This window comes from Convolutriloba macropyga, chromosome 9 (genome assembly GCF_964194025.1).
Source record: "Convolutriloba macropyga chromosome 9, txConMacr16.3, whole genome shotgun sequence".
NCBI lineage: Eukaryota > Metazoa > Xenacoelomorpha > Acoela > Convolutidae > Convolutriloba > Convolutriloba macropyga.
Genome location: NC_134476.1, coordinates 64,814,806 through 64,838,806, shown reverse-complemented (window position 1 = coordinate 64,838,806; position 24,001 = coordinate 64,814,806). Strand labels below are relative to the sequence as shown.

The window sequence follows — 24,001 nt, the reverse complement described above, 5'->3', positions numbered from 1 at the left end:
GAAAAAAATTAAAAATAAATCAACCTCATGAAACGTTTCTCAGCAAAATTATGTGAAACAGTCTTGTTAAATTTGAGAGCTCACACCAAAACCTTAAATTTAGTTGTTTAGGTGAACAAATTTTGTTTGTTTTCAACATCTGCTTACACTCAAGTGGCACCAAATAGTTCCAGAGAAAAACTTTTCGCAGAGCTTGAAACAAAATTTTTCTTTTTTAATGTTCAAAACTCATCAACAGGAGACGGTATGGCTTTGGATAAGCAAGTTTGATAAAATTGTGAAACATGACCAATCTTTTTTCCTAAAAAGTGAACCATTGATTTCGAATTCGAGATTGTGATCTAAAAATAGTATTCAAGGAAATTGTCTTTCTTTAAAAAAGACTTCTTTTTTAGTATTCAAAACTCAACAATCGGAGGCGGTATGAATTTCGATAAGCAAGTATAATAAAATGGTGATGCTTGGTCAATCGCTCTACATAAAAATGGAAGTTTTGAGTTTGTGTCTGAATTTGTGATCTAAAAACATTATCCAATGATAATTGACTTTGAAAAAGTCTACTTTTAGTACTAAAAACACAATAATGGTTGACCGTGTAACTTACAATTACCAAATATAATGAGAGGTGAAAACTTGGTCTACCGTTCTTTTCAAAAGTCAAAGTGTTTGTTTGAGTTTGTGATCTAAAAATAGTATTCAAGGGGTATATACGTCATGAAAGTTGAGTTGTGTTATATAGTTGCGAACGCAAAACAACTGAAACACGTTCCCACAATCTTTTTGAACTACAGCTATACATGTGTCAAAAAAGCGAAGGAGACCTTCTGGTTTTACTAAGCTTTTTGATATAGTTTGCTATATTATATAGACTCTATTCACATGGTCTATTATGTAATCTTCACTGCATGAAATCTACAAGCATTCCTGAAGACTATATTTTTGCAGTTTTGTGTAGAAAAGAACAAAAAAAATCATGATTTTCCGAAGTCAGCAGTGTTGACATATTTTATCAGTAATTCTTGAAAAGAGCGGTGAGTGCAAACTCTTAAATGGTTAATTTTCTCTGAAGAATGTTTGGATTATGAACTTTAAGTATTGCAAAAAAGCCAATATGGAGATATTTTAATTCATGACCACATTAGGTAAGAGTTAACACAACTAACTGTAATTTTTGTTACCATCAAAAACCGTCAACATAGACAGTAGAAATCAGATTAGGCGCTTTGCCGCCATCGTCAAACTGACAAGTACATTTCTATATTCTTTTGGTCACATTGAAAAAGGTTCCAGTGTTGAAACCCTGCTATCCATAGTACATTAAGTTCATAATTTAAAGTATTCAATTTTTTTCGGAAATTAATGTTTTACTTTTCTATGTGTTAACAAGTACTCTTGTCTTTGTGTACCTCGTTTTGATGATATCTTTGCAAAAGGGTTTCTATGTTTTCAAACGTTTGTTGATTATGGATCCTATGAAGAGTCGGTTTGAGTTCTTTCAACTGAGTTAAAGACAAAAAACAATTCTCAAAAAAAATTCTGATTATAGATTCATTTAGGCTAATTTGATTTCCAGGTTTTTATTGCAGTATTTTATTTTTCTCTCAGCTTCAACAATGTACGAAGTATGTAAAATTGTCTCTTAGATAAAAGTTCCCGGTGGAATTTTACAACAAATTTGTTTTGCTAAATGACACTATTGTCAATAATAACCATTGCAATTTAACATGATTTCTATCTTCATGAAAGTTTGCATCTTGTATCTTCATGAAAGTTTGCAAAAAAATGGTAGAATCATTATGTACAAGAGAAAACTTTTTTTCTCAAGTAATCATATAGCAAAACCTTAATCTTCACTAAATCTTGATTAATCTGCAATTTACGCTATGAAAAACGAATCAGCGTTCCCACAGGTAGTTTGAAAACATTTTTTTTCTTGGCGCTCAAAAAAGGAAACCCCCTAACGGAACTGCAAAATTAACAAAGGTAAGAAATGAAACGTTTTCCACTTTAATTTTGTTCTTTACTTGAAAGACTTAAAATAAAACAATGCCTAGCTGACATAAAAAAGAGTTAGAAACAAAGTTTTATAAGATATCGTTGTCAAACAAATGTTTTTTTACAACCTAATTTTTCATTACTACTTTGACAAATTTGTACTTTTAGGACCACATTGGTTTGCCTGGAGGAAACTCATAATAGAACGGACAAGTATTCACTTCTGGCATTTATTGGAAATTTCGTTCTTATACGTTAAACGCTTACTATTCTTGATACCATAGCTTTATGGATTAACGAAGTTTTGTATCCGCGTTAATGAATGCTTAGTTTTTAAAAATTTATGAAATAATTAAATAACATATTGAAATACTTCAAATTGACACATAGCTTTAAAAACTACTGAGTGAATTCTGTAAAAAACCAAAGGTTCCATGACAAACACAAGTTTTTGCACATGTATACAGAGAGCAATAGTGCATACTTACGTCTCTGGTTCAGATTGATCTTTTGAGCGAAACATGTTTGTTATCTACATACAGAAAACGTCACCAGAGGGTTTCTGATCGTTCCTCAAAAAAAACCACGTTATTACTAAGCAAAATCAATACTATTGTTAAATTATAAAAATAAATTGATATAAAACGTTTGACTTAGAACCAGTTAGTATGTAACCTAGAAAGAATTGTAACCATGAAAGTCAAACAAGAAGGCCAATAGGTGAATTTAAAAGAATTTGATTTTGTCCTGTTTATTCAATTGCTTTATTTAAGTTAACGTGATTTTGCTTAATTGGAGCACACTGTGGATCGAAATGTAATCCGTAATAAAAAATTGCAAGACTACGTGCTCACTCTCTTTTTATCTCAAGGTTTGCTGCAACACATTAAAATACATGTATATACGACTTTTTGTTCACAGACAAAAGAATGCCCAAGTAAAGTGATAAAAGTACTTTTAGCTGAAAACATTATGCAAGAATTTTGCAGAGCAGACTGAACTTCTCACAATATAGTCATTTTTTTATCAAAAATCAAGTGGTCTGGTTGAATTTCTGTTTCAACCGGTGACTTGTAAGAGAGCCGGAAAGAAAAGAGCCGATTTTTAAGAGAGCCTTTTTTTAATTTATCAGTTGATAATTTAAGATAAATTGTGTGGCCAATTAAATTGGCTTCTCAAATGAGACTGCTAAATTTTTCAACAATCATGACCGAGTATTTGACAAAATATCTTGAAACCATCGCGGACCAAGGCCATGCCTCAGCGGCTCTTGGGACTTGATATGAAAATATCATAACCGAACATGAGACCAATTAACCCACTCAGGTACTTTTCTTAGAAATCAACTAACATTTTAGGCTAATTAACAGCAACTTTTGATTTCGGCTCTACTTAAACCAAAACAATATGCAGCGTTTTCTAACGTCAGCTCTTTATAACGTCAATTGTCTTGCGCGTATCCAATTCAACATTTTCAGAACAATAAGCATCGGTTTGGGGATCCTACTCTACAACAAATTTCTGATTTTCTACTCTTTTCAACAGGCCTAATACTGTTTCCTGTTTCTCTGACGTGGATATTTTTGAATCAACAAACTACAGTTTAAAGGAGTGGCTTTGCAACTACTCAATTTGGGGTAATAATCATACACAATGGAGTTAAATAGTGCACAGCATTTCAAAATAACCGGTTATAAATGGAAACAATTCAATACTGAAAACCAACTTCATAAGCTTAAATCGACAAGAATTTTTAAATTTTAGTTGTTATTGCTGCATTAACACCTCATATTTTCATTGAATCTCATTCTTTTTGGAAATTTTCCACTGTGAAGTACATCCTCGAACTACACGAAATCGGCTCCTCTTTTGTAGAGCATTGATAGACTATGGTTCAGTGCTAAGTTTCTGGAAGTTTTCTTCAATTTTTGAGTTTTCTTCAAGAAGACTAGGGAATCGTTCTAAGATGGAAGATATCACCATCTATCTGTTATCATCGGATGTGGATGATGTAGTATGATCAGTTTTATTGTGAATAGTGGTTAGTTTGGTTTCATTTTTGCATGATTCGAGCTTTTTCCACAGGTTTTCCAAATCTTCTAAGGCAGCGAAGTATTCTTCATGGCTCCTGAAGATGGGCATACTTTCGAAGTCGTAACTGCTCAAAATCCTCTTGATGTCCATGGGAAGTGATCCTATGTCAGAAGTCAAAGGATTAGGTAAATGCTGAGAAATTACTTCAGTTTCCGAGGGGGTTGAGTCCTTGACAAAATCTTCTTCTTCGGTTAAATTAGGTAATGTGGTAACAAAGTCAATGAATTTCTTTGGTATGAGGCAATGATCGAAGATAGTCCAGCTTGAAATTGAACTGAACTTTTGTTGTATAACGGCAAAATTGTTTTCATGTCAAGATTGATAGACAATTGTTCGCTGAAATGAGCCTTCAAATTGCGTTAGGATATGATACATTATGAGTTATAAACCGCCAGTTGAGTGTGGGTTTGGCATACACTAACTGAATGGAAGACAAGTCAAGAATGAAAACTCTAAAATGTTATTTTGAGAAGCAAGTCATTCAGTGAAAAGTTAATTCAAACTGTTTGCGGGGATGTTAGCATTCCTTCTATTAGCCTAATTAGCCAAATAGTTTCCAATGAATACCTATAACATTTCGAGGAGGCCTCAGTTGTTAAACCTGTTAGACTAATTCTTATTCGTTTTCATTTGTAAAATGGATTGAAGTTCTCCTAAGTACCTCATACATTGGCATTTCAAGGTTTTGATCTGGTTGCTACGCCTAAGGCAAAAGAATTGCACTGTGCGTATGAGAAGTTCAGTCTGCTCTGCAAAATTCTTGCATAATATTTTCGGCTAAAAGCACCTTTATTGGTTCACTTGGGTATCCTCTTGTCTGTGACCAAGAAGGCGTTTATACATGTATTTTACTGTGTTGCAGCAAACGTTGAGATAAAAAGAGAGTGAGCACGTAGTCTTGCAATTGTTTATTACGGATTACATTTCGACCCACAGTGTGCTCCAATTAAGCAAAATCACGTTAACTTAAATAAAGCAATTGAATAAACAGGACAAAATCAAATTCTTTTAAATTCACCTATTGGCCTTCTTGTTTGACTTTCATGGTTACAATTCTTTCTAGGTTACATACTAACTGGTTCTAAGTCAAACGTTTTATATCAATTTATTTTTATAATTTAACAATAGTATTGATTTTGCTTAGTAATAACGTGGTTTTTTTTGAGGAACGATCAGAAACCCTCTGGTGACGTTTTCTGTATGTAGATAACAAACATGTTTCGCTCAAAAGATCAATCTGAACCTGAGACGTAAGTATGCACTGTTGCTTTCTGTATACATGTGCAACAACTTGTGTTTGTCATGGAACCTTTGGTTTTTTACAGAATTCACTCAGTAGTTTTTAAAGCTATGTGTCAATTTGAAGTATTTCAATATGTTATTTAAGTCTTTCATAAATTTTTAAAAACTAAGCATTCATTAACGCGGATACAAAAACTTCGTTAATCCATAAAGCTATGGTATCAAGAATAGTAAGCGTTTAACGTATAAGAACGAAATTTCCAATAAATGCCAGAAGTGAATACTTGTCCGTTCTATTATGAGTTTCCTCCAAGCAAACCAATGAGGTCCTGAAAGTACAAATTTTTTAAAGTAGTTATGAAAAATCAGCTTGTACATAAACATATGTTTGACAACGATATCTTATAAAAATTTGTTTCGCATAATCTAAATCTTTTTTATGTCAGCTAGGCATTGTTTTATTTTAAGACTTTCAAGTGAAAATCAAAATTAACATGGAAAACGTTTCTTTTCTTACCTTTGTTAATTTTGCAGTCCGTTAGGGGGTTTCCTTTTTTGAGCGCCACGACAAAAAATGTTTTCATACTACCTCTGGGAGCGCTAATTCGTTTTTCATAGCGTAAATTGCAGATTAATGAAGATTTAATGAAGATTAAGGTTTTACTATATGATTACTCGTGAAAAAAGTTTTCTCTTGAACATAATGATTCTACCATTTTTTTGTTATAGAAGATGCAAACTTTCATGAAGATAGAAATCATGATAAATTGCAAGGTTTTTTATTGACACTTGTGTCATTTAGCTAAACACATAGAAGTAAAATTCCTCCGGGAACTTTTTTCTCAGAGACAATTTTACAAACTTCTCACATTGTTTAAGCTCAGAGAAAATTAAAATACTGCTTTAAAAACCTGGAAATCAAATTAGCCTAATTGACCCTATAATCAGAATTTTTTTGACCATTGTTTTTTGTCTTTGACTCAGTTGAAAGAACTCAAATCGACTCTTCATAGGATCCATAACAAACAAACGTTTGAAAACATAGAAACCCTTTTGCAAAGATATCATCAAAACGAGGTACACAAAGCCAAGAGTACTTATTAGCACATAGAAAAGTAAAACACTAATTTCCAAAAACATTGAATACTTTGAATTTTGAACTTAATGTACTATGGATAGCAGGGTTTTAACACTGGAACCTTTTCCAAAGTGACCAAAAAAATGTAGAAATGTACTTGTCAGTTTGACAATGGCAGCAAAGCGCCTAATCTGATTTCTACTGTCTATGTTGACGGTTTTTGATTGTAACAAAATTACAGTTAGTTGTGTTAACTCTTACCTAATGTGGTCATGAATTAAAATATCTCCATATTGGCTATTTTGCAATACTTAAAGTTCATAATCCAAACATTCTTCAGAGAAAATTAACCATTTAAGAGGTTGCACTGGCCGCTCTTTTCAAGAATTACTGCTAAAATATGTCAACACTGCTGATTTCGGAAAATCATGCAGTTTTTTATTTCTACACAAAATTGCAAAATCATAGTCTTCAGGAATGCTTGTAGAATTCGTGCAGTAAAGATTACATAATAGACCGTGTGAATATAGTCTATATAATATAGCAAACTATATCAAAAAGCTTAGTAAAACCAGAAGGTCTCCTGCGCTTTTTTGACACATGTATAGCTGTAGTTCAAAAAGATTGTGAGAACGTGTTTCAGTTGTTTTGCGTTCGCAACTATATAACACCACACAACTATTATGACATAATTATTCCTTGAACACTATTTTTAGATCACAAACTCAAACTCAAACTTTGACTTTTGAATAGAACGGTAGACCAAATTTCACGTTTCATTGTATTTGCTAATTGTAAGTTACACGATCACCGATTATTGTGTTTTTAGTACTAAAAGTAGACTTTTTCAAAGTCAATTATCATTGGATAATGTTTTTAGATCACAAATTCAGACACAAACTCAAAACTTCCATTTTTATGTAGAGCGATTGACCAAGCATCACCATTTTATTATACTTGCTTATCGAAATTCATACCGCCTCCGATTGTTGAGTTTTGAATACTAAAAAAGAAGTCTTTTTTAAAGAAAGACAATTTCCTTGAATACTATTTTTAGATCACAATCTCGAATTCGAAATCAATGGTTCACTTTTTAGGAAAAAAGATTGGTCATGTTTCACAATTTTATCAAACTTGCTTATCCAAAGCCATACCGTCTCCTGTTGATGAGTTTTGAACATTAAAAAAGAAAAATTTTGTTTCAAGCTCTGCGAAAAGTTTTTCTCTGGAACTATTTGGTGCCACTTGAGTGTAAGCAGATGTTGAAAACAAACAAAATTTGTTCACCTAAACAACTAAATTTAAGGTTTTGGTGTGAGCTCTCAAATTTAACAAGACTGTTTCACATAATTTTGCTGAGAAACCTTTCATGAGGTTGATTTATTTTTAATTTTCTCCAGAAAAACAGTGACCAAATGAAATTCAATAAAATTAGGAAGAAGTTAATAAAACAAAAATTGCAAAATCATGTAGCGCTAAACATTTGATGACTAGCCAGTTCACAATTACAGTCTTAGCTGTGAACACATCCTGAGCCGAAGCTAAAGTTAATACGAACCTCGACTAACACATGTCCTTCTTGCAAGCTATCCCAGAGTTTTTAGGTCTATACAAATTTTTGAACCGTAGGGAACGTTGTAAAAGGTTTGTTTCTATTAAGGTACACACTGTGGATTTTTTGAAACAAGCATGTTTCTATAAAATTGATTTTATAGATAGACATAGTGCAACGCCATTGTCAACCAGTCAATGTTTACGCTATACAATTCTTCATACTAGAAATTTTTAAATGTTGGCGTTTCATATCTATCAGTTAAGTGCAATTTGAATTAGACGTCATACATTGAATAAACAAAAAACAGCATCATTGAAAAAAAAACAGCATTTAAATGTATGACTGATCCTTCATAAGTGAAAAAAGTATACAAAAAAGTTGCACTTCAAAAAAAAGAACATAGCAATAAAATTTATTTGAAGTTCTAAAAATTAGACTGGTTCGCTGAACAGTAAAATTCTACCTTGATTTAGTTAATCAAATATCAACCTGATATATCATATCATGGAATTTTTATTTGTTAATTAACAAATTAACATTGAGTTGAAAATTACTGAGTTAATGTAAACGACAAAGCTTCAGCGTTTTTTATATCTTTGAAAAAACTTCAAACACCTAAGGATTTGTTGAAAATATTGGCGGCTAAATTCTATTGGTCTTTTTCAGTCAAGACACATTACCTTTAGATAGGTAAAATCTTCTGGTGTTTATGGTCAACGAGTCACTAGAGATAAGAATTGTTTTCATTTTTTAGTTAAACAGAAACACGCTGTTGTAGATAGTCAGTAAACAAAAGGTAATATTTGAAAGCATTAAAAGGAAGTAGTAGTAGGTACTAGTGTAACTTGGAACCAATAAGTAGTTGTAGTAGTTAGTAATAGTATCTAGTAGTAGTTGTACGTAGTACTAGTATGTCGCAGTAGTAGTAGGTACTAATTGTAGATAGTAGTTGTAGATAGTATTAGTTGGCATTAGCAGTAGTAGGTGGCAGTAGTGTTGTGTTTAATTCCAATAAGTTTGCCAGACTGCTTAGCTCAATTAAATGTTATGATGACTCTGCTCTTTTTACTTTTATATTCCTTCGGATTTTCCTCTTTCCGATGCTCCATGAAATATCGTTACGGTAATCTCATTTTAAAACGTGGACAGAACAATAAGTAATCCAAAATATAAACACAGGGTTACTGAACGCATTAAATTTGATCCAAGAAGACGCGATAATGAACGTCTTTTGGTTTCTGGTTGGTTGAGGTGCTCTGGTACCCTACTTGCTGTGTTCAATAGTTGAATTTATTAGAAGGATTTACTGAAGATGCGTTTCGCTATCGTTTAATGTTTCAGTCCCAGCACGCAACATCCATTATTGCTATTACCAATACGCAAACAAGACCTCTACATTTCTGAAGCTTTTTCTAGCAACCCCCAAAGATCCATAGTTTGTGTTTGTGCTTGTTTAATTGATAAAGTGGCTAATTAATTTTCAAAATTTTTGGCTCTTTTTACAGTTCCAGTGCAAACTAGTCTTCTTGTACATCATCACACTTTTTGTCTGATCCAAGCTCTTGATGAGTTCCTATCATCTATTTTTTTTAAGTAAAAAAATCAGCTGCTCCTGCATATCATAGTTTTCCCACCAACTTTTTTGTTTTTTTTTAAATCAGAATTTTTTTTTACTGATCTCAATTTACTGTTTATCTTCTCTCAACAATCTCTCTCAAATACATTTTTTCTGTAAATAATCTTGGTCATTCGTAAAAGGTTAGCTGAATAAGTGTGGAAAAATCTGTTTTCAAAAGACATGCTCAGATCAAAAGTTGGCTCGGGTTGTCACATTCTTCATTTTCTTGCATAGGATTAAAAGAAAAAAAGCATGAACTTAATTTTTTCCTGTAAATAATCTTGATAGGTTTTAATATGGTAACTGCATAGGTTTAGGAAATTTTGTGTACAAAAAACATGCTCTGAACATCAAAAAATGGTTATCGTCTCCAGTTGTGACATTTTGCTTGTCAATGTTTAAAGGACGAAACATGAGTTTAACAACTATGGGTTTAATAACAATGGGTTCTTGATAGTTTGTGACATGATAGCTGGATAGGTGTAAGAAAATCTGTTTTCAAAAAGCATGCTCTAGACATCAAAATATCTTTGTCGTCTCTGGTTATGACATTTGACATTCTGCTTGTCAATGTTTAAAGGACAAAATATGAGTTTAACAACTATGGGTTTAACAACAATGGGATCTTGATAGTTTCTGATATGATTGCTGGATAGGTGTAGAAAAATCGGTTTTCAAAAAGCATTCACTGAACATCAAAAAATCGTTGTCGTGTCTGGTTGTGACATTTTGCTTGTCAATGTTTAAAGGACAAAACATGAGCCTAACAACTATGGGTTTAACAACAATGGGTTGTAGATAGTTTATGATATGGTAGCTGGATAGGTGTAGGAAAATCTGTTTTCAAAAAGCATGCTCTGAACATCAAAAAATCGTTGTCGTCGCTGGTTGTGAAATTTTGCTTGCCAATGTTTAAAGGACAAAACATGAGTTTAAAAATTATGGGTTTAACAACAATGGGTTCTTGATAGTTTTTGATATGACAGCTGGATAGGTGTAGGAAACTCTGTTTTCAAAAAGCATTCACTGAACATCAAAAAATCGTTGTCGTCTCTGGTTGCGACATTTTGCTTGTCAATGTTTAAAGGACAAAACATGAGCCTAACAACTATGGGTTTAACAACAATGGGTTGTTGATAGTTTTTGATATGGTAGCTGGATAGGTGTAGGAAGTTCTGTTTTCAAAAATTATGTTCTGAACGTCAAAAAATCGTTGTTGTCTCTGGTTGTGACATTTTGCTTGCCAATGTTTAAAGGACAAAACATGAGTTTAAAAACGCTGAAGGTCAAATCCTTTTTAAAAGATATAAAATTATTGGATCATGGCCACAAACAACAGCATTCTTCTAAACAATTAAATTGCCCTTTAAGGAATTCTCTCTCCCGTGTCATCCTTGCATGCATATAAATACAAATAGATTCAGACATAAATTCATTCAGACTTAGATACATACATTCCACCGCATAGATTTAGAGAAACATATACACATACAACCAAACATGTCTTGATATATACACACATGAACAATTTCTTCACACCTACATACATTGAAATTTAAACTCATGCAACCACATGGCTAAATTTAAGCACCGGTATATTTATTTATGCATACAAATATAAATTTTCGTCCATTCATTTCACTCAATTTGTATTCCATACACGAGAAACTTTTTTGAACGGATGCAAAATAAACATATATACCTAATTAAATAGAAACATACATAGTTACAATTGTATATAAAAGATACAGACATGCTTTCCACATCATACTGCACATTTTGCAAAAGTATTGTCAACAAAAACTGCTTCTGACTGTTCTTTGAGTTATTTCAGACCACTTCAGAACCTGAATTTATCCTACCCTACTTGTTTGAACAAATTGAAGTCAACAACAAACCATTTTTTTAGGCTCTTTTAAATCGCAAAATCTATTTCAGACCATTTCAGGACTTCGAAAAATTTTGAAATTTTTTCTCAAATATTTGAACTTTTTTATGTTTCGACCCCCATACTGCATAGGTGCAAAAAAATTAAGTCGACAAAAATTCACTTTTGAGTGCTCTTTCATAGCGCAAAATCCATTTCAGACCATTTTAGGACTTCAAAAAACTTTGAACAATTTTTCTCAAAAATTTGAAATTTTTGTATGTTTTGACCCCCATACTGTATTGGTGAAGAAAGTGAAATCAACAAAAAATCACTTTTGAGTGCTTTTTCATAGCGCAAAATCCATTTCAGACAATTTTAGGACTTTGAAAAACTTTGAAAAATTTTCGAAAAAAAAATTTGAAATTTTTGAAAATTTTAGGCCTCTGATGTCTTATATTGGAGTTTTTAACTTTTCGCCAAAAACATTTAGTGAAAGTCTAGAACTTAAATAACACCTTGTTCTATAAACAGCGAACATTGCAACAGCGGAAATCTGCCATTTGCTTGTTGGGGCGGGGGTTCGGACCCCACCCCTACAAGACTTTTTACCACCGAAAAACTTACTTTCTCTATGTGAAATAAAGTTTCTTGGCTAGTTTTCCTGTGAGAATTTCTTGGGGTAAGCAGTCTGGCGAAACTGAGCCAAAAAACTTTATTTCACAAAATGAAAATAAATTTTTTGGTGGTAAAAAGTCTTGTAGGGGGGTCCGAACATCCCCCCCCCCTACAAGCATATGGCAGATTATCTTACTACTATTGTGACCTTGAAGTTCAGCTACAGTAAGTTTTTGATTAAAATTTGATGAGATTCGTGATATAATTAATATCTATGGAGAATTCCATACTTGGGGGCTCTTTGTATCGTTAGGAAAAAAGTAAATTTCTCGCGAAGGATCAATTTCAAAGTCCTACAGTTTTTTTAGGGAACTTGGTTTCGTCAAAAATAAAAAACATTAGCTGGAAAAACATTTAAAAAAGGTAGAGCTGGTTTTAAGACCCAAACTCCCCAGCAAATTTTCAAATTATAAACTATTTTTTTGACGCTGGTAAAATTTCAGATGCGAGCATCCCTAAATTAGATGTTCAACAGTCTTAGGATTGACAACAATAGCTTAAAAAAACAACCTGAACTGAGAAACTTATTATTGAAACGTTAAGCAAAACAGAAAACAAGTACCGGGCAGTGATGGTTTCGACGGTAACTAAACAGAGTGACGGTGAGGGTTTGTGTCCCTTTTTGTAAAGATATGGCAGTTTTTTGAACGCAAGAAATAAAAAAAAATGAGAATTCATGCTTTATGAAAAGCCCTTTTGGAGATGACCGCCTTGTTTATTTATTGGACCGCATAATTGACCAAGTTTGAGCGCTCTTCTCAACTTAAAATCTTCCATCTGAAAATGTTTTATTCCATATTTCAAACCGTATTTCTAATCTTATTACATGGGAGAGGGCACATCAATTCGGATTTTGGTTATGCTTTTTTTGCCATTGAAAGGAAAGGATGGCTGCTTTTACCTATTGTTTAAGGTAGGGTAGAAAAAATCTTTAAAAATGACCAATTTTGACCACCGTTTTTAGATCGCGTTTTTAGAGAAAATAAGAAATTATCATTAGTTTTTGACCCCTGTTTAAAAGCGAAACATTTGTAGAGACACTTTTTCCCGATTCCTTTTCAATTTGTGACCGAACAAAGTATGGAAAATCCATTTTAAGTTGATGATTATCATTAAAAAACGAATTCATGAAGCCGTCAAGAAACGCCCACAGAATTTACATGCGGTTAAAACAAATATGATAACGAAGAATTTTTGATTGAAGAACTTTTGTTTGAAAGTTCAACTAATAAAGCAAAACTTTTCGCGTGGTCAAACTTGCCCTTGGTGAACAGAACCACGTTATGAATAAATATTGTATTTAAAATAACTCTTGAAAAAATCACACAGTTATTCTAACTGTAAGCTCATATGCAAAACGCTGCAGAGTTGAACTTACTCGTTTTGTATTTTATTAAAAAGTTTTATTCGTTATAAATGTTTACTTTGATAACTTTGGGGCAATTCCAGTTCGTGTGATTTGAGCAACGCGCTTCAAAAATAACTCCTTTTTTAATTGACTATCAACGGAACACGCATTTTTTGCAACTTGTGCTAGTTATGAATAACTTTTTTGACTTTATTGACTTTTCGAGTTTAATGCAGTGTCGGCAATGTGATAAAACTTCGAATGTCATTTTGTGCTTTTTCCTTTTCAAGACCGCCGCGTGTTAAAAAAACACGTTTCGAATAACAAATAACAGAAAACAAATAGACAGCATTTTTTCGTTCTCATGAACTTTTCTTTTGATAAAACATTTTTTTCTGTTTATAATCTCGTTTATTTTAATATCAACAGCAAGTATAATTAATGCAAGTCGTTTTTTAAAAACCGTATACGCCATAAAAACTTTCGTTTTAGTAAAGTTTTGATTGGATGGCGTTCAGCCAGAACTTCAGTCGCAAAATGCCAAAGGACTTATTTTTGTGATTAAAAATCATTATAACAAAAACTAAACTCGAACGAAAGTTGCATCTCTGAAAATCCAAAATCAATTTTCGGTACCGTACAAAATACCCAGTGAAACGAAACAAACTTAAATATCTTGATAAAAAATATTCTGGTTAGAATACAAAAATAGTCAAACTTGTAACTTGTTTTCATGTTTCAGAAAATTAATTGTCTGGCCATAAGATTGCAAATATATAAAAGTTTGGTATAGAACTTGACTCCATATTAGCCATTCAAAAGACGAGAAATTTTATTCGGATTAGTAAGCGAATTTCCGAAATCTTAATACATAGCGGAGCCCGCATCGAAAAGGATTTTGGGTACGCATTTTTGCCATATATGGGAATCTAGATTGCGCTGCTCGTACGTGGTATTATGTAAGTAAAATTTGAGGGATAAAGGGATTAAGGCAATGAAGGGGGTAAATAAAACCCCCCTTTGGGTTGAAAACTTCCCTTATACTTTAATATGAAAACTCGACACTTATAGAATCTCAAACTATGTTTAATGGAAAACATTTTTCTACCCAAATTCAATTTTGTTAACAAAATCAAGATTTATATATGTTTCGGTAAGATAGGGTGATTTAACTTTCGTTTCACTGGGTTGAAAAAAAACAGACAATGCCCGTCAAATACAGCGGAGAACCCCAGGTCCCCAAGGCCTCCCCCTTCGATGGGGTCGCAACCCAGGACATGACCAGGGAACAGCTGGAGGAGTTCGTGATGCAAATGAGGGAAGAGTTGGATCAGGAGAGACAGGAGAAGAACTATTTCCAGATGGAGTGTGACAAACTGAACACCTTCTGGGAAATCTCAAAGAGACAGCTGGCGGATTTGTCAGCATAGATGCCCAATTTGAAACTGAAATGCCCAATTTGAAACTGAAACTCTAAAACTCTCTAGTCAAGAGAATTGAAATCTCTCTAGTCAAGAGAATTGAAATCTCTCTAGTCAAGAGAATTGAAATCTCTCTAGTCAAGAGAATTGAAATCTCTCTAGTCAAGAGAATTGAAATCTCTCATGTACAGTGCTATTCACACAAAGATTATCTACTTTACAATACTTTTGTAATTGATATGTTCATAATACATGTTTGAAAACTTGTTTTCATTTTTCACGAAATTGGATAATCAGAAATTGTGATTAGAAATTGTCGATATAGTACTCAGGTTTAGGTGCGCGACCCTAGACTGCTCTTATCAGACCATCTGGGTCGCACACTGGTGGCGTGGTGCGACCCAAAATACATGGTCTGGGAAACTCTTGAGTCGCATTATGGTCTGATCAGAGGGCAAAGTCACCCTATAGTCTGATCATAGATCGCACGAAAGTCTGGACAATGATCGCACTACGGTCTGATCAGACACCAAAGACTGGACATAAGTTGCCCCAAAATGTGACCGCAGAGCATTAATTGACTATATTTATTTGACTGCAGTTTTTATCACTGCTTTTGATGACTCAAAGGAAAAGTTGCAGGCACTTCAAAATGACCTTCTGTTTATATTTTTATCAATTAGTTTTGTCCTAACCTTAACAGCATATACTAAATTATTAAATTTTAAGGCGAGTAGTATATAGGTTCCAATTGAATAATTTAAACAAATAACAACGGATTATAACATGTATTCAGGATTGGTCTGATCAGAGGGAGCGTTGGTCGCACTAAGGTTGCACGAAATTTTGGGTTGCACCAGAGTTGCACGAAATATTTGGGTCGCACGAAAGTCTGATCAGAGGTCTTTTGGGTCGCACTTTTGGTCGCACAATTTCTGGGGCCGCACTACGGTCTGATCAGAGGGCTTTGGGTCGCACAATGAGCCGATAAGAGGGCAAAGTCTGGAAAATGGTCTGATCAGAGCGGTCTAGGGTCGCGCACCTAAACTTGGGTATTCACCGGTTGCTGACATCGTGCGAATAATTCAACAATTAAAAATTGAAACCATATGATAATTGACCAAAAATCACTCGATGTGAAAAATTGGTCAACGCGGAAAGATAAACCTAAATCGAATGTAGTTAACTTAGGAAATAAAACTTTCCACGACGGGATACTGACTAAGCATCGAAGTACCTTCTGGCAAATGAAAGAAATTTTTTGCTGATATTTGTTATTATGAAATTCTTGAAGAAAATTCAAATTGATAGGCATATGCTTTTTTATGAAATGTCTGACTTGAAGTTATAAATGAAAAATTTACAAAATAAACTTTTCTCTGTTCTGAGACGACAAGCTCTTTTGACTGTCATTTCCTTGAAACTCAGACTGAAGCGTTTTTATACGTACCAACATTGAGTACAACTTTTGTACTTAAAAAACAACTCAGTACCCCTTATGGTGATATAAATTTGTCAGATGAAAAACCAGTTCCTTCATCGCTCATTTTATATTTAAAAAAGGAATTTTTTACAGAAACTTCAACCAAAAAAAAAATTCAGTTAACGATCAAAATGAAATTAAAAATAATAGTTATCCACTATTTCAATTTTCGTCCTTTTGGTATTTTTTTCAATAGTTTTTTTCATGAGACCTATATACATGCAGTTTGAATTTTGCAATATTTAGAAGAATCTAAACGATTTTTTTTCGTTTTAAAGTTTAGGTTAAAAATCGAAGAAAAGCTATGAAACATTTATATTTTTCTAATTGTTTCTATTTATTCATTAACTCTCTCTGGTTGAATCAGGAGCATGTTGCAATCAGATAAATCAATTGAAAAATGTATGTGAAAAGTACCATTTGAGAAAATGGGATCAGTGTCAAAAAAAATTACTTTTTTGTTTTTTCTCTCACAACATTTTTTGATGTGTTACAATGTTCCCAACGGGAATCAATTCAACTTATAGTCAGACTGAGCACCTAATAACACGTAATTTGTGAAATTATTTAGCGTTAACAAAGATAAAAAGTGCTCCACTTCACCAAAATTATTCGATTTTTGTTATTAATTTAATTCATAATAAAAAACCTTCGTACAAAACATTTTGCTAGATAGGATATCAGAACAAATGGAATGTTTGAAACAAGAGGCCACTTCAGCAGGGCATGGGTCGATCTTTTCATCCGTTCTTCACCCACCAGCTAAAAATTTGCAGCTCGTTGTAGAATAGTCAAAAGAAGCTTCTATCTCGGTGACAATTTTTTTCAAAGTGTAAAATTGACTGCAGACAAAAGACTGGCCTCTCATATATATTTTCCATTTAGCAAATTCGGAAATGGTGGGAAAACAAAAAACAACTTTGATATTTAGTGTTCTATTTACCAGTAAAAAAAATTGGCGAGCACAACGGAGAGCAAAAACCGAGGTCACACAAAAAAGAAGCTGAAACCATTTTTTTTATTTTTTAAATTATTATCGAAGACGATTGTGAGTCTCAGCATTTTATGGAATATTAAGGTTTTTAACTGTAGAGCAAACATGCTTGCTTCTCTTTCTCATTGCCACACCCGAATGCAAGTACTTCAGTTTTGCTTTTGTTGACTTGCAAATTATTTACATTGAAGTATTTAAATAAATTTGAGATTGCAAATATGTTGGATTTTTAACAGTTATCAGTGGCTTTGTCAAAAGATAAAATTAACCTGCCCTCTTCTTTTTGACATAACTTACAATTTGCACTAATACACTTTTTTATATTTTTAACGTATAAAAAATAATAAGTGGACATCATGGACATCACTTCTATTTCATTTTGTCGGAGAGAAAAAAAATTTAAGTGCTTTTTTTGGTATCACTCCGAGGCTTTTTTTCTGAAACCGAACTGATTTTTGGCTAACAATCTTGTTATAGTTAGATAATCTTTCATTCGGTCTGCCCAGAAACAGAGCCCGTCTTAAAAAATGGCGTAACCAATTTAAGCTCTGATGGGAATTAAAATTCTGATAAAATAAAAAGAAAGCAGATTGCTTCTGATAAAACTTGAGCAGTATCCTACTTTAACATATTTTTTTTTCAATTCACGTGAACTATGGTGCAGAGGAATAGTCTTAGGACTATTTTCTTACCGCCATATATAAATGGCGGCTGAAAAGGTGTTCATTACATTGTTTTGTGTTTTATCATGTTTATCTCTTCTCTTTTTTTCGTTTTCTTCTTGCGATCATAACCGCAGGCTCTTGTGTTCACATAGTAGAACAAAATTCGCAAGAACGGTATACCGTCTTTTTCAGAGTTAGTGATCGAATTAAACTGAACGAATAAGAGATACAGGCAATTGCTTTTTCAAAAAACAAACAGAACAAAACTTTGTCCCTACTTAATTTTTTTTGCCCAATATTGTGTCTTTTGGGTTGAGAATGGCACTGGAATTGGGTTGTTTTAAAACCCCTGTATTTCAAAATTGCAATTGATGCCTTAAGAGCTCGACGCTTTTTTTCAATGTTTTCTGCGGAAGCTTTAACCTCTTTTTTAGTAGAATATCAGCCGTTTTTAACGAATTAGTTATCAGATTGATTTTGTCTTTTTGCACACCTCATAAACAAAATATGTGAATACGACTGAAACAAACAAATGCACACCTCGCATATTTTCCAAATTTTTAAATAAAGAGGTGTTGCATTATTTAGACTGAACTAAAGGCATAGGACGAAATACACGTGAGAAAAAAAGTGTTAATGAAAAAATCTAAACAAAAATTGAGCAGCCATAAAATAAGACTTACGGCAAGACTAGTTTAGATCGGAAGACATTAACAATTCGTTTTGTTTAGCAAAATTTGGATTGACACTCCGCCAAGATATTGCAACTTCTCTGGTTTTCATTGAAACAGATTTTTTGATAGACATAAAGAATCCATGGAGTATGATTTGTACAAAAAGAACTGTTATGGTACTAATTACACTCAAATTTAAAAAAAGACAAAAAAAATTAATTCAGTTTTGTCAGCAGTTATAATGGTCGACAAAAAATTGTTTCTTGTGATCCAAACAGAATAGCGACAGAACTCTAAACAGTCTTAAAAAATCATTTTCAAAAAAAATCAGCAAAGTTTTAAATCAGTACGCGTAACTGGACGAATACTGTTTTTTTCAAACTTTTCTTGTCGAGGCAAAAATTGTGATTTGCTCATGATAAATTGTCGATAATTGCTTTGTGAGTTTGTTAAATTCAACCATATTTGCATTTACTTCTTGGATGGAAACTTAAAAAGGGCGGATAATCCGTAATGAAGTTTTTCATACTCAAGTGAAATAATTCGCAACAGACAAATCGAGAATTCGATTAAAACTGCCGAAAAATAAACAAATAAAATGATTCAGGAAAATAAAATGTTGTTGTATTGATCAAGAGTCTATATTGTTCAGAAGGCGAGTGGACAAGATAAGGTTTATTGTAATAGCAGCAAAAAATACATTATGCACGGGAATGTTGTATCAATACTGATATTATATTATCAGTATTGATACTAAGAAATTACAAGTTGTGTTTGATTTTTCATCAGATCTTTCCAAGTCAAAAAAGAACAACATTGCTTGAATTATGTAAAATCTAGGTATTTTTTGCCGCTATCACAATAATTCCGTTCCTATTCTTACACTCAAACTTTTAATGTTAAAGGAATCTTGGCTCTGTTTTGTATGGTGGACATAAAGTTTTATGTCACGGCTGAGGTCCCAGGCCCAAATCTATCCGGGGTCGAGGTTTGGTGGTGAACTTTCGTGATTTTTTGTAAGAAATGCTGTGAAATATTTATTGTCACCGCATTCACCGCATTTCTTACAACAATTTACCCAAAAACCTCGACCCGGGCCCAATCAGAATCAGTCGAGCGCACTCCTGCGTATTCTCCGTTTGATAGTGCATGCTCTGGACGCCCTCAAGAACCCTCTGATCGGAAGCTGACTTGAAGGCACGCAGGTCTGGTCAGAAGCGGACTCAGACGCAATTGACTGTCATGAGAGATATTTTCCCGGGGAACTTGAGCCCGATTAAAGAAGGTTTCCAAAACACACGAGTCTGATCAGAGAAGGTTTCGAACGCACTTGTGTTTGATCATAAATAGCTTCAGTGCCGGAAAGTCTGATCAGAGTCAATTTTGAGCTCATTGGAATTTGGTCAGGCACGGGCCGAGGAGTTAACGCTAAAAAACGCAAAATTATGTAAGATTGGCGGTGAATGCGTTAAATTTTTGTAAGAAAAAAGATCAAGCACAGATCTTACATAAATTCAACGCACTTAACCACTACTCCTACATAGTTTTGTGTTTTAAGCGTAGATCTTACCTTTTTCTGCGTTGAATTTAGCGTAGAGATTACATAATTTTGCGTTGAAAGTGTCCACTTCAAACCAGCAACAAGATTCATCAGACCACCAGATATAAATTTTGAGATTGCAAAACTTAGAATTTGTCAAAACTCAAAAATGGCCAAAACTGAAAAATTTTACAAATTGGGACCGAAAACTTGTACATCCCCCAATTTTGGAAACCAAAAAATGAGGAACCCGAGGTTATGGCAAACGGTTGGGGTAACCTCTAAGAGGCATAAAGAACTATGTTAAAAACATCCGTGCATATGTCAACAAAAGCAAATATTGAAGTAATTTGACATTTACTATGTAAACAATGACCTATATCACTTACTTATTAGCCAATCAGAAACGAGTGGCAAGGATGTTATAATCTATATTTACCTAATTTGTTTTTACAATAACCCAATTGTTTGAATAGTGCAAGCAAATTGTATTCAGAACCCTTAAAAACTGTTACCAAGAGCAGTTGGATCTCAGAACGAACTGAAAATTGAGTCTTCACCACTTTCGGTCTTTTGTTCTATGCATTAACGGATCTTAAAATCTTTCGAGTTTAAAATAGTTGAGCTTTTTTATAAGAAGTTAGCAACAATACTAACTATTGGCTGAAGCGTTTCAAACTTCAGCACAAGACTGAAAATAGATTATCACAAAGACTTTTTTCACTTCAATCAACAAACTTAAAAGTTACAGTCCTTTAAACGACCGAGAAACTAACTGTTTCCACGCGATCTTTAAACAATTGGATTCAGTGAAGAACCAGGCCGTCATAGAGCTTGAGAAACAGGGTGTGACAATTCGTTTCCGCTGAGATTCTTGAGCAGCCGCAACATTTGGTCCGCCGATCCGGACAGCAACGACTACAGTGACACAAATCGCGACGATTCTTCAATTCAACTAGGATGACCAAAACAAAACCAGTAACGATGACCAAAAAAAGTCCCAGTTGACACTGTAAAAGAGTTGATTGGAAGGCGAGTGGTCAACTAAGGGCGTTAGAGAAAGAGCAAGCTGGCCTGCTCAAGTTTTCTCCAGACACCTCACCGAGCTTGAAAGCTACCTAACATCAATAAAAATATGAATGCCGCAAGTGCCCATCGATGCATTTTCGAGACGTACAACAACTTAGGAGACAACTGATAGCAGCAGCGGTTACTATTAATATGAAAGTATTTCAAAATTTTTGATAATGACACCAAACGTATGTTAGAGCAAAAAGAGTAGAAGCTTTGCGATGGGTATTTGACAAAGTATCGTTTCACCAAAACTATGAAAGACTCCGCATCGAAGTTTTCGACTGTCGGCAGGACATATTGCAAGCTTCAAAATTAGAGTAAGTTACAGCTTCATTTATGAAAGAATTGTCAATTTCGGAAAAGAGGTTGAGAGAAGAAAACGTAAGCTACTACAAAAAAAAAGAGATTGTGTAATCAGCTTGAACAGAGAGTAGGAACGCTAGATGAAATCTACGCCAAATGGATTCGAACGATAAAACCCAGAATGTCGCACTCAGAAATTTGTGGGTTTCAGTGATAGTAGTATTTACCATCGAGACCTGATCAATGAGTACGGGCACAGCAAGGATTATGGAAACCAAACATCCCTAGTGGCATCAACATTGATTTGCAAAGATGTTTAACACCAGACCGTAATTGATAACAATAAACACGCTTCAAATGCAAAGGGAGAAGCTGTTGAGATCTGCTACCAAAAAGAGTAAAGAACTCAGTGTTGCCAATTCACACTCGTCGCGACAACGTGAGGTTGAGCGAATAGATCCTGAAAACTTGATGGATGAGCTAGAAGCAGAGCAACAGTTGAGAGATTGGCAAACTAAACTAGTAAAGAACGAGACGTAATGAACTATCAACAACAACAGCAAGAAAAAGACGAAGAACTACGTCTTCGGAAGAGAGAGCAAGAAATCAAAACGAAAAAAAAAGCAGAGGCCGAAGAAGAAAAAGTCTTTCAAATCTTCAGCTGACAAAAGAAAGCTCAGAGGCATCAGGGACAAGGGTAGATGATATAGAAAGTGTTGACTCCTGAGGCAATCAAGAAAAAGTAGAAGGGTGGGCAAAACCATTGGCTCAACGGTCTGCCCCTAGCCGGCCACTCTCCCCAGACTATGTTCTAAACCCTACAAGAAAATCGTATCAGCTACAGGCGATAAATGCTTCGACAACACTTCGAAAACTAGCCCAGTATTTCAACCGGATTCTCACTACCATTGACAGAGCCGATTATTCTCGTGCAACCAGAAATCCATAAATCAGTTAGAGAAACGGACCCGTAGGCGCCGTTGCCAAATACGACAATTCAGCAGCAAGGAACGTCAGCAGCAGAGCAGTTCAAAACAGAGTTACGAGTCAGAGTCTTATAAACAACTCTCGAAACAGATCTGTCGAGAGTAGAAAGGGGTGCACAATGAACCAAACGACTCCCCAAGTCATTTAACAACCGGTACAGAATGGTAATGCCAGCAGCTCACCAAAACTAAAGCTAACTTAGTTTTCAGGAGATCCTCTGCATGGACAGAGTGCTCCGAGTGGGGCTTTTGATGTTGTTGCATATCAAAAACAACTCAATGGTACGGAAAAGATGCAATACCTGAAGACCAGTCTCACGGCTCAAGCTAAAGCAGCAAAATTGAGAATGGGAGTTAGCTCATAATAATACTATCATGCTTGGGATACACTCTGTGAGAAGCACGGCAGATCAGATGTCAAAGTCTGTGCTCAATTCAAGGAAACACATACTCGTCTTCAAGTTTGGCACGACATTTCTACGAGCGCTGCCAACTTTGCAAATGTGGTAAACACGTTAACTCAACTTGGATACACATCCGACCTAAAATCAGAAAGAAGGCTAAGTTCAACAGCAAAAATTTCCCCCAAAACTGAGAGACCAGTGGTTGCAGTATAAGCAAGATTATCAACTACTGAGAGGCCACTTGATTGTTTTCAAAGAGTGATTTGCCTCCAAAACTCATGAGAACTTATTAGTACAGACAAAAACGTAGTTTGAGAACGAAAATTTAAGGCCGTGATAAAATGAAGACGAGTACTTTTGCTTCAAACCCATGTACCTTGAATGTCCCCTCAAGGACGGACGTCACCCCATTTGGACTTTTGAGATGTTCAAATCATTGAAAATAAATGACCGACTAGAGCATGTCAAGAAGATCCGACGAAGTGGCAATTGTTTGAGAACAGGTCAGCTGTTCAAGGATTGCAAAACAGCATTTGTAGTGTACCCAACTGTGGAATGCGACACAACAGACTTTTTCACAGCGGTTTCCCGAAGAAGGGGACTGAAAAGAGTGTTTGAAATGCTACAACGGCAGTAGCAACTATCATCATCCAAGAAGAACTCCCAGTGGTGCGGATTAAATGTCAATCCCGCAAGGCGTCCTGTTCAGTATCAGGGATACATGTCTCACAGGATGTTAAGACTGAAATAGTGCCGATAGCTGTTTCAGCCCATGAGAGATCACGACTGTTCACAACATTACATTTCTTTGTGCACGAGAAACTAAAGTTGGGTGACCAGATTATGCAAGAGTTGAAAGACCGGTAGCCACATTTGAGTAACTTGCCAAACCAGACTTACAATCTAAACGAGATCCAGGTGATTCTTGGACAAGATAGTTACGACATTCATCATTCTTTCAAAATAATCAAGAAATCAAAAC

General features: G+C 34.4%; 2 protein-coding genes across 3 annotated transcripts in view; both read left to right on the top strand.

Moving 5' to 3' along the window:
- Positions 1-24,001, top strand: part of LOC142345524 (uncharacterized) — a 562,956-nt gene that overhangs the window by 359,658 nt on the left and 179,297 nt on the right. The window lies entirely within an intron of this gene.
- On the top strand, positions 13,862-15,163 carry LOC142345520 (dynein regulatory complex subunit 4-like). Its single transcript, XM_075397592.1, has 2 exons — positions 13,862-14,107; positions 14,678-15,163. Exon 2 carries the CDS (start codon positions 14,681-14,683, stop codon positions 14,903-14,905), a length of 225 nt encoding a protein of 74 aa, XP_075253707.1. The 5' UTR covers positions 13,862-14,107; positions 14,678-14,680; the 3' UTR covers positions 14,906-15,163.

Bases quoted from the DNA above. Each gene is read 5' to 3' on its own strand.
- LOC142345520 (XM_075397592.1), top strand. From the start codon at position 14,681: ATGCCCGTCAAATACAGCGGAGAACCCCAGGTCCCCAAGGCCTCCCCC.